Below are 12,253 nucleotides of genomic sequence, written 5' to 3' on the forward strand. Positions count from 1 at the left end.
GACACAGAGCAGTGCACGGTCCGCTGATAAACGCTGGATAACATTGGTGTCGTTGCCACAATCATTGACTGCATCGTCTTTATTTAACATGTTTATATAGCTCTTCTCCGGTTCATTCCATGAATACACCCGTGCGACCCGGTGCTTTTTACCGCAGGCTAGCGTCAGCTAATATCCGCGTCGCTTGCCAAAGCAGCGATGGATGGAGTGCTTGGATACATGATTCATTCATCAAGGCAGGCAGGGGACTTATTGTGAAATCAGTTATTAAACTACTACGTATTGTATGTAGTACTACTGTATGTAGTACGTAGTACAAATATATTGTCAAACTACCATTAAGGCTAATGTTACATCATGTCAGTCTTGGATCAAGACTATCAATTTCTTCTGACATTTGCATATCTATGATGGATCATGGTTAAAGTACATTCATATGTTAATGTTCCCAGTAATCATTAGACCGTTATATCTACAATTCACTTGTTGGTTATTCATTCATCCCGGGCACAATGCACCATTTCAAACCTTTCATAATAGAAAAACAGTAATGGCATGGAAGTAAACAGAAATCTGTAGTTGCGAATGCACTGAGCACTTACTATGAGACCTACTAGATCATGTCTGTCTGTCTGTCTGTCTGTCTGTCTGTCTGTGTGTCCGTGTGTCCCCCCTTTGTGCCCATATATGGAGCTGAGTGATTTGTTTGTGATTGATGCAACACACTCCATATTTGGACGTATAGCTGCTTTGGGGACTCCTTATATGGTTATGGCTAAGTAAAAAACTTAACTTAAAAAAATAACTTCTTAAATAAATCTTTAAAAAACCCAAATATGTACGAGCTGCGTTCGCTTCCCGCGTTTGCGCGTCTTACTGGTATACTGTAATAGTGCAGGTGTGACATTTGAATTTGAACAATCTGAATTAAATGTCCTATTGAAATGTAGGCTCTTGGGGCACGGTGGCACAGTCGGTAGTGCTGTTGCCTCACAGCTAGAAGGTCCTGGGTTTGATTCCAGCTGGGGACGCTGTGGGGGTTGGAGGCATGTTCTCTCCTCCGCGTCATCAGTGCCCATACCCTAGGTGGGGTTGGCGAAAGGGCCTTTCTGTGTGGAGTTTGCATGTTCTCCCCGTGTCCCCTCGGGTAGGTACCCCCACAAAAACATGCAGTAATCCTGGTCTCTAAACGACCTCCCCCTGGCCAGCCGGGGCGCCCGATGGAGGGGAAAGGAGCTGGTCGGAATAACGTGCTCCTTCCACACGCTACGTCCGGCCAGGGAAATTCTCCCCTGTCAGGTGAAAAGAAGCAGCTTGGACTCCTCATGCATGGAAGGAGGCATGAGGTCAGTCCCCCCAGGTTGGCAGAGGAAGTGTAGTGCCCAAGATTACATTAGATAATTGGCACTGGGTGAAAAAAACTGGGTTGCAAAATCGTGGGATAAAATGATAGAAATGTAGGCTCTGAGGCTACTTTTTGTCAAGTAATGACTGAATGTCTGAATGCATGTAGGAACGAGGAGGACGAGCAGTAATGGAAAATGGGCTTTGGTTTTGGCTATAATGGATCTGTTTTGAGAATTGGTACTAACGCAGTATATAACTCATAATTAATTGATTCCTTGGGTGTATGCTCTTTCTGTTTTGTTGGCAACTTGGCATGTCTGGCCATTATGTTTTAATAATGAATAATAATCATAATAAACTACCTCAAATACAACTTATATCTAAATGTAATTAATTTCCCCACAGACAATCAGTCCCATGCTTGTTGGCATTATGTCCTACTCCTAAGGTCTTGGTACTCCTAGCTGCATACTAGTAGGGATGTTATTATTTCATAGTTAATCGCTGTTAAGAAATTCTTCAATTAAACTGTTAACAATTATTTAAAAAGTCTGCGGTTCTATGATTGGACGGTTTTCTGGGAATGTAGTGCTGTCTTTGCCCGTGGCTGAGGAACACACATGTGAGCCGGTTAAAAAAATGTCCCCCCTACCTTAGTAGCCACAGAAACATCTCTGCTTGTGCATGTGATGTGACAGAAAATATGCTGCACTTTTCATTTAATTCCATTCCTCATACATTGCCTGGCCCTGTATCTCAAATGGTCAAATAAACATTTGATTAGGGAATATATTATGCCTTTTGTATTCTTTCTGTATATCAGCAAAATGTAGATGTTTATGTTAGACATTGAGGGAAATTAATATATATTTTTAAAATGCCGCTTATTAACTAACCGGTTAATCGATCGATAAGGTTATCAATTAATGAATTAATCTATAATTGACATCCCTCCCTACTGCATACCCATTATAGGTCGGGCTGTCAAATGAAAATTTGTCTAAGGCAAGGCTGCAGGAATTCCCTTTAGTGTACTGTACCTTCACTAGCCAAGTCGACTGGAAATATAACCTCCACTTTTAAATTTGTATAGGCTGCTTGATACTCAAAATATTACAGTATAGAACATAGAATAAGTAAATGAAATATTAACGATAAAGTCTGACTGACTGTAGTCTGCAGAGAAAGTATTTGAGAATAAATTAATGGATGTCTTTGTCTAGATTTTGTAACATTTGTGCCTTGATGTACCTGTAATATATATTGTCTTTTGTAACAATTACAATGTCATAATGATTGCTTAGTTATAGCAGTATAAGTTATTAATCCAGTAATGCCACATAAACACCCTTGTCAGATTTTTGTAACCGTTAATCTTCCACCATGGTATTTTTTGTGAATCAGTTCAAATATTACTGATAATTGGTCAACTTGCATTGTATTGTGATTGGTATTGTGGTGCTGGCCTGAGCATGTCCAGTCATAATACAATTTTAGTATTGTAACACAGTCATCTCATTCTCAACAAGGTGCCTTCCAGCTTCTATTTGAATATGTACCAAATTTGCTGCATGATATTGAATGACCAAATGGCTAGGTTTCATGCCATATTAGATTTATGGATGCCCTATATTGAGATTTGTTTTGTTTTGGATGCTGTGCATGTTATTCTGCAGTCTGTTGAAGATCATCAGTTTTATATACTCTACATTTCAGTTATTCTATTAAATGCACAGGGTTTGTCTTCCATACTGTATTAATTATGTACATTTCTATTTAACAGATTTGAAGGTCCACAGTCATGACTGACTCCAAATACTTCACGACAAATAAAAAAGGTGAGCGCTGAGGACAGAAGGACAGCATGGTGTAAAATATTAGGGGTGAATTGTACTTAGTTGCGCACCAATGTCTCACACCATGTCACAGCTTGTAGATCGGCCATTTCTGGCACACAACTTGTTAGTCAGGGCCATGGCTATTTATAACATACCTGTGATAATGAGAGAACCACTTCACATCAAAGCCAAAAGCAGGTACAATAGAACTGTTTACCCAACATCCAAGTGGAAAACCTGTTTTGTTTAAATAGGGAAAATAACCGATGATGACGTGCCCAAAAAAGGGATGTTAAAAGTGGTTAACCAATTCAATGCATTAGACTAGAGCTTGTGACTAAATAGTGTTTATTTTTATTTTATTTTTTGTTTTCATTTCATGCCACGGTTTTGATCATACAAGTTTTCCACCCTAAGCAACCATATTTTGTATTTACAAACGAGGCAATAACCATTTCTCACCTATTTGCAGGGGGAAAATCCCTGTAGTCCTTACTGTGACTGTGAATCGGAGTGTGCACCTCATGTGCACACCAGGCATTTATAATATCATGTTGGACAGGACTATGCAAACTTTACACATTTTCCTTAGATGGTAGGGTGAAGGATATTACAAGTATAAAAGTCACATTCTCAGTGGTACAACACATTGTCAATGATTGATCACATCTTCACCTACACAAGCCAAGACAAATGTGAAGCAAATGCACTTTATGGCCATTGGTGTTTTTGTTTTACATACACACTGAAAATGTGTAGATGTGTAGGGATAGAGACAATACTAATTGGATCACTAATCAGATGAACTTGAGAACATTTTAAGATGGCTCTTTCAGGATTGTGCTACTCTACAACTTTGGACTTAAGACTTATTGTCCATGAAATGTATAGTCCAGTTTTATTCCTGTAATAGACAATTAAATGTTTTGATTAATCAAATTGTCTTCATTTTTATATATGAATGAATCGACGCATAATACATTCAAGTCATTCTTTTCTTTATAAATCGATTCTGATCGACACCACATAAGCCCTATTTTATACTTCGTTCTACAATGGTGTCAGGCAAAAATAGAAAACATAGCTGTCGCTGATCTACAAGCTTCCGACTAGCCGATTGTGTGAGCTTCTAGATTTTCTCATTTCAGTATTTTATAAACTTTTGGGGGGTGGTAAGAGTTTGTATTATTTTTTATGCATGCTCCTTTCCTGATTGGTTCACATGAACAATATTTTACGGTATATTAGTAGCCTATATTCTACTGGTACTACTTACTGCTGTACTAACACTGGGGTTCCTCCTCCAGGGGAGATCTTTGAGCTGAAGGCAGAACTGAACAATGAGAAGAAGGAGAAAAGGAAGGAGGCGGTGAAGAAGGTCATCGCAGCCATGACCGTGGGCAAGGACGTCAGGTACTGTAGGGAGAAACACTTCAGACTCGCACATTCACATATTTCAATTTCCCAGTGGTTTATGTTAGTGTAACATATTTTTTAAGTGATCATTGACTAAGACCTCATCCTCTGCCCTCAGCTCCTTGTTTCCGGATGTGGTGAACTGCATGCAGACAGACAACCTGGAGTTGAAGAAGCTGGTCTATCTTTACTTAATGAACTATGCCAAGAGCCAGCCTGATATGGCCATCATGGCAGTCAACAGCTTTGTCAAGGTAAGATCCCCGCACTGGTGTCCGACTGCTTGTTGAGCTCTGAAATAGTTTGCGTTTCAAGCCAGAATGTGAATTAATTTGTCTGACAACTTCTCAGTCGTCAATACTGATTTCAGTCATTTGGATGTCTTCTATGGGAGCATGTAGATTGGCTATTTTTCATTGTTAGTTTAATAGTTATTTTATGATTAGGTTTAGTTATTTTAAGAGTATTTGAACTGATCTTCGAAGCATCTCCCATAGACATGAATGGTCTCAGAAATGTGATAAAAGCAAAGCCTCAAATCTGTTATTTCTTCAACTGGTCGGCTGTTATGTGGAACGGCAGCAACAAAGAACGATAATACCTAAACATTAATAAACTTTCAGTCATGAGATTTTATTTTGCTTTATTCCACTAACTCTCTCTCTGCCAATATGCAGGACTGCGAGGACCCCAACCCCCTGATCCGTGCTCTGGCCGTGCGCACCATGGGTTGCATCCGAGTGGATAAGATCACAGAGTACCTCTGTGAACCTCTGAGGAAATGTCTGAAGGACGAGGACCCGTATGTGAGGAAGACAGCAGCTGTGTGCGTGGCCAAACTCCATGACATCAATGCCCAGATGGTGGAAGACCAGGGCTTCCTGGACTCTTTGAGAGACCTCATTGCTGACTCCAACCCCATGGTATGTACTAGGAATGGATGATGCTATGTATTTAACAGTTTCCCCGATGCGAGTCATTTTAATATGGAGTATACTATCTGCCAGCTCAGTGGCCTTTGTCCGCCCTGAGACTGGGAGGTCGGGGTTCGATCCCCGGCCGGGTCATACCAAAGACTCTGAAAATGGGACGCAATGCCTCCCTGCTTGGCACTCAGCATCAACGGTTGGATTGGGGGTAAGTCCCTGTGATTTACTAGCGTCATGTCCAGGGGGTGTACTTGTACATCAAGCTGCCTCACGCTACAGAATCAGGAGATGGGCTCCTGCCCTATGGGCCTCATGGCTCGGCAAGGCTTACTTACTGTATACTATTTGCTGATATCACATCCCGATCCGATTGTCCTATTCAGATAATAAAGCAGTACGATGGACACTTCTGACTTCCGAGTACATTAAAAGGAATGATTCAGTATTTAACCGGCGTCTCACTGTAATAATTCAAGTATTTGTGAAGAATAGTGAGTTGTGGGCCAATGTTGACATATTACCGCCTGCCCTACGGTATTATGCATCGTGCAAGCTAAATATCATTAGATTCATCATGATTCATGTGATTAAAATCGCCCTACACACTTCCACTCGGTTTGAGCATAGATATATAAATAATAGAGACGGCACTGGAATCCCCCTCCCATCCACTTGCATTGCATTGCGTCTCGATTATTTATATGTCTATGCTCAAACCGAGTGGAAGTGTGTAGGGCGAGTGGCGAGGAGCTAGTTTAAAAAAGGGCCTAGCTGTCTGTGTGTCTGTCCAGATTCCTGGTCAAGCTGTATGCCAACTGACCACACTTAGGGCCGATTCATACTCCTATTTTACCGCTGTTTCGGCGCTGTAGTGCCGAAATGATTTCGGCTCGTCAAAAATTTTCAGTAGCACCGAAGAGCCGACTTTAGGACGGTACCTGCCCCCCCCCGAACCTCAAATGACGTCAAATTGTAGGCTCTACAGAGCCGAACTGACTTTTATTCGGCTCTAAAATAGGAGTATGAATCGGCCCTTAGAATGGAGGGCACTGACTGTATTTTCTTATTTATCCCCCAAACAATGAATTATCCCCCAAACAATTACATTGGATCTAACTGACTTCGCTTGGTGCATGCTTCCATCCTCTCTAGGTTGTAGCCAACGCTGTGGCAGCCCTGTCGGAGATCAGCGAATCCCACCCTAACAGCAACCTCCTGGACCTGAACCCCCAGAATATCAACAAGTTGTTGACGGCCCTCAACGAGTGCACGGAGTGGGGCCAGATCTTCATCCTGGACTGCCTGTCCAACTACAACCCTAAAGATGAAAGAGAGGCTCAAAGGTATAATGTTTAAAAACTTTAGGTTGGTCATTGGTCATTGTGCTGCAGAGTGAGAAGCTGCTCCGCTCTGCTAATTGATCTGACCTATATTTGCGCAACTGACTGGCATGAGGTAGCCTAGTAATTACTTATTTTGCAGCACCTGCAATTCACAAACCTATACACATTTCAAAAGGCTTTCATATGCTATTAATATTTTTTCTAATAAGGTTTGTCCTTATAGATAGAAATGTGATAATTAATAATTGTATAGTTTTGTATATTCATTTATTAATTATTAAGCCTCGCATTTCTCCCAGACAGCTCTGATTGCGCTGATAGTCTAGACTCTATTGCGTTTCATTCCTCAAAAAGCGTCCGCTTTTGGTCCGCGAGCCATGCGTGCGCCTCGCAGCAAGCGCTCGTCTCGCTGCTGTCATTAATGCCTGCCTGTGTCAGGCTCTGTTTAAGAATTGCTGATTTGTTAGTGTCGGATGTTTCACTTTTTTATTATGGGCTGCTTAATTCATTGTGCGTCACTGCTTTCATAAAGCCGGCTGCTACCAAGTTTAGTGTTTAGGGTTGGGAATAAGGTTAGGTTTAACCGTTTAAGCATAAATTACTTAGGTTACTGCCAGGCTGAGCAGTTTCGCCGGATTGTACGCCCGGCGCGAGTTGGTAAAAGGGTGACTTTGTTGGTATTCGACCAGGTACCGTATGTAGAAGCCACTGTAGTGGTTAGAAATCCGATGACTCAAGGATTCTCTTAAAGGTGCAGAATGACCAGTCCCGTCGAGGAAGCTTAGTATAGTATTTATTTAACATGCATATAAGACATCATAGCAAAGCAGGTTTAAGCAGACAGACACAGAGCTTTCGGCGGATTTCAGGATAGTGCTTCCTTCTCAGTTCCACCATCAGGTTCAGGTTCAGGTTCATTTATTTGTTTGTCCCCGTGGGGCGATTTGGTTTACAGCAAGGCATAACACAGGCAGGTAACATGAAACACAAAAGTGAGTCAGGTGACAAGTTACCTCCTCCTATCGGCATTTAGAGCCTGGATAGCTAGTGCTACAGGCACGAAAGAGAACTTATACCTGTTGCTTTTGGCCCCTGGAACTTTTAGGTGAATGCCAGAGGGAAGCAGCTTGAACTCAGAGCTGAGGGGATGGGAGTTGTCCGTACAAATGGACTTGGCTTTCTTAAGCACCTGATTTTTAAATACTTGGTCTAGACTACTAAAATAACTCAACTCAAACATGGCTTTTTATATTCCTTTTGTCACGCCATCTGTACCCAGTGTGTCCCCTGGGTCCCTTAATCTGACTTGTCTTGTCCTGTGAGGACTATTATCCTTGCCAAAACATCTGTTGTTTTTTGCTTCTCCTTAAGAAACCTTGGAACAGTGTTATTTCATAAAATGCAAGGCAATAAATCAAGGATTGTACTTCTGAGAATGTGGGGGCTCGGACATTCTCAGGAGAGAGAGTGCACAGTAGATTTCTGCCCACTACATCACACTACAAGATAAAGACGGGGACTGATGTCCTCTATAAAGTATTTTATTTATTGTGGTTGACTTTGAACTGACCAGCACCATTAGTTTTAAGACCACTGGATTAACTCTAACAATCGTACCAAATCATCCACTGTTATCCCCTCATAGCAATCGATGAGGATTTGTAACTACCATTTTAGGGTGCACCAATATCACTTCATGTCTGAACATGAATCATTTATTGTTGTCATTTAAGTTAAGAACGGAGAACGCCGTCATGGAGACGGATGCTTGAAAATGTATCGTTAATGATTTCCCGTTTGTTGTTGTTGTTCGTTCCTCAAAAAGCATCTGTGAGCGCGTGACCCCTCGGCTGTCTCACGCCAACTCTGCGGTGGTGCTGTCTGCGGTCAAGGTGCTGATGAAGTTCCTGGAGCTGCTGCCCAAGGACTCGGACTACTACAACACCCTGCTGAAGAAGCTGTCCCCGCCGCTGGTCACCCTGCTGTCTGGAGAGCCAGAGGTCCAGTACGTGGCCCTGAGGAACATCAACCTCATCGTCCAGAAGAGGTCAGAACGCCATTACAACAACATTTAAGCCTTTTCAGTACTTTCCTGAAGAAATCTATTTGTTCTAATTCAGATTTTTCTTTCATGTCTTCTTGACATTACTGGAAAGCAATTATTGGATTTTCTTTAGCTTTTTGTTTAGTTTTTTTTGGGAATGTTTTGAGATAATAGTAATTAAAAACTAAATGTAGGAAACAAAATAAGGGGACCCATAACAATGTGTCAACACACAAATGGGTCCCCGACCCACTGTTTGTGAAACAGTGCTTCAGACAGTTGCCCTGAAGATGCCGTGCAGTTTCTATCAACTACTATAACTGGAGGGTAAAATTACATTGTCATATTGTTTCTCTCTTGTGTAGGCCTGAGATCCTGAAGCAGGAGATCAAGGTGTTCTTTGTCAAGTACAACGATCCCATCTATGTCAAACTGGAGAAGCTGGACATTATGATACGCCTGGCCTCACAGGCTAACATAGCCCAGGTACCGTTTGCAAGTACACAATTAATCAAATCCATAGTACTTATTTAACTCGGAGCGTACATACTGTATATGGAACCACATGGTCTTTTTGTGTCAATTTGTACACTTTCAGGCCCTCATTTATCAATCGAGTGTAAAATCTGCCACAGATTCGAGTGCAGGTTTCGTAGTACACCCACGTCGCCACGGCATTTATAAAGTGATCGCAAACAGCTGATCCTTCCTTAATTTCGTTCTCACGTTAATAAATGTGACGGCTGAAATCTATCTGGCACGCCCTATGAAATCAAGCCTCGCCCTCGTTTTTGCGACTGAACACATGAATTACGACCTGTGGGAACCATGGAAACAAGTTTTTACTATGGAAAAAAGGTTTCTCCCGTGCCTTGCCCGCCTCACGCACCTCTCTCACACACACACACACACACACACACACACACACACACACACACACACGCAGAAGCACACGCAACTTGCAAGCCCACTGGTGTCTTGTTAAATAAAGAACGAACACCTGCATGAATTAAATAAAGTTGTAGGCCTACCCTGTCTGTTTTCCTCTCACCTCGCTTGCTTTGCTGTCATGTCCACGCATGCACGCATATACATGACACATCGACATCGCATCGCCATGAATGGAATTAGTTTTTGTAGGCTGGCCTATATTAATTTTACCCATTCGTGCGCAGTGCACGGCGAAGGCGTGATACTGCGCACTGCTGTGATATTAAAGTCCTGTGGGTGACATGCCTGCATGAGAGATAGGCTATCATGTCGTCAAGGCAGCTCACAATCAACGTTTATGTAGTGATTTGATCATTGATGAACGAATCATAAACATATGGATGAAGGCTTGCCGCTTGCGCTGGTATGTGTTGGCGACGCACGCCGCGGTCCCGTCCTCCCGAGCCCCGAAAATGATCTCGCTTTTATCTGAACTGTCAAAACTGTCTAAGCACTTATAAATGGTGAATGATTAAGCCCCTTACGCCTATAGCCTGCTAGTACTTACTACAAATAGGCAAGCTGTATTGTGCTTGTCATTGTCACTTGGAAATAAAGGCGTGCAGTCCATTCATGCCTTTAAAAAAATAATAATATCATAATCGCATATGCCGCATCACCGCGCGTCCGCATGCGCTCCAAAATCATCTCACAAGTGCGCTCGCATAACAAGTGTTTGATTAAGCACAAACTAATACATTGTAAACATGTTATATTGTTTTTAATTGCGCGATTTTAATTACTTGTAAAGTTGGAAATCTCTCTTTTGTTTTTTACATACACATACCGTTTTATATTAACATTTTAGGAGTGAAAACATATGTTTAGATGCCTGTGACAGTGTCAGCAGTTCAGACAAGGCTGCTCCGCTTGTGTAAGAAAGAAAAAAATGCGTACGCCAGCTGAGGAGCAAACGTGGATTTTCAACGTTGTCACGTTCAATTTCAAGCGTTGCCGGAAATGGTAAATGTCAAAAATGTCGGCAATTTCGGCGTGCACCCATATTTTGGCGTACGCACGATTGATAAATGAGGGCCTCAGAGTGTACATGTCACAGAACAGTGCAATGTTCACGTTGTTTATATCTATATGGTATTCATTAATGTCCAAAATAATTATTAGGATTCAAATTATTAGTATTACAGTTTTGCAGTATGATCAAGTAGTGCGTTAATATACAAATACAGTAATTGGAATATGGAGATGGAGGTTTCTGCCCAGTGTAGTTCGGTCATCGTTGAAATGACTTCTCTCCACCTGCATTGCTTTATGTGCTCTCCATATTCCAGGTGCTTGCTGAACTGAAGGAGTATGCCACAGAAGTGGATGTGGACTTTGTGCGGAAGGCAGTCAGAGCCATCGGGCGCTGTGCCATCAAAGTGGAGGTAAGCCTACTTTATAGTACACATGTATATTGTATAATATAGTATAGTTGACGTAGATACTCCACTGTTACATTCTTAGTTTATACATGATTCATGGTAACTACTTTTTATATATGTGATGTATGCCATGCTTTTGTTTTTGCTTAAATGTAAGTCACTCTGGATCAAGAGCGTCTGCTAAATGCCTAAATTGTAAATATAGTATATACAGAGCACACAACATTCAGGCTACAGCCTACAGAATAGTATATTATTAACACGTTGACTGCGGAGGGAATTGGGGCACACGGGCACGGCCATTGTCCCTCATAGACTTTGCATTGCGCCTCAATTTCCCAGAAGCCCTGGGAAACTCATGTGACTGATTGTTTTTCCGGTCACGTGATCCAAACGTGTGACATATCCTACTGTGTCCGCTGGAAACCATGTATCTCTTGAAAGTGATCATAAACAGTGGATTAAACAATGAAAACAAAAGTCGGGAATGTCGTCATTCGCAGGGAAAGATCTCTTTATCAATTAAGTCAGGAAAGTCGTGATCCGCTGGGAATGTGTATTAATAATGTGTACCTTTAAAATCAAGGTACCGCACTCAAGATAGTTACATGGATTCAAATTCTCAATCGCCAAGACTGATTTCAGTCATTTGGATTCCATTTAGAAGCCAGCATGTCTTCTATGGAAGCATATCGTTCACTGAAAATAGCAGATCTATAAGCTCACAACACATCACGCTGCAACATGTTATGAGTTTATAGATCTGCTATTTTCGATTTCTAGTTATTTTAAGATTAGGTTTAGTTATTTTAGGATTATTTATTATTTATTCAGACATAGACATGAATTGTCTCAGAAATGTCATAAAAGCGAAGGTTTAAACTAAAGCCTAAATTTCTTCAACTGGTCGGCTGTTATGTGGAACGGCAGTGACAAAGAACCATAGTACCTAAACATCATTAGT

At 41.5% G+C, this 12,253-nt stretch overlaps 1 protein-coding gene across 2 annotated transcripts in view; it reads left to right on the forward strand.

Annotated features, from left to right (window-relative positions):
• Nucleotides 1–12,253, forward strand: part of ap2b1 (adaptor related protein complex 2 subunit beta 1) — a 30,522-nt gene that overhangs the window by 506 nt on the left and 17,763 nt on the right. For both annotated transcript variants that reach the window (XM_080780446.1, XM_080780447.1), the window contains exons 2-9: nt 3,131–3,185; nt 4,493–4,598; nt 4,720–4,855; nt 5,279–5,524; nt 6,683–6,873; nt 8,699–8,920; nt 9,283–9,403; nt 11,197–11,292. In XM_080780446.1, coding sequence (XP_080636572.1) covers nt 3,149–3,185; nt 4,493–4,598; nt 4,720–4,855; nt 5,279–5,524; nt 6,683–6,873; nt 8,699–8,920; nt 9,283–9,403; nt 11,197–11,292 — 1,155 coding nt within the window. In that variant the 5' untranslated portion in view covers nt 3,131–3,148. The remainder of the gene's footprint in view (nt 1–3,130; nt 3,186–4,492; nt 4,599–4,719; nt 4,856–5,278; nt 5,525–6,682; nt 6,874–8,698; nt 8,921–9,282; nt 9,404–11,196; nt 11,293–12,253) is intronic.

This window comes from Protomyctophum bolini, assembly GCF_963924005.1.
Source record: "Protomyctophum bolini genome assembly, chromosome: 13".
Taxonomy (NCBI): domain Eukaryota; kingdom Metazoa; phylum Chordata; class Actinopteri; order Myctophiformes; family Myctophidae; genus Protomyctophum; species Protomyctophum bolini.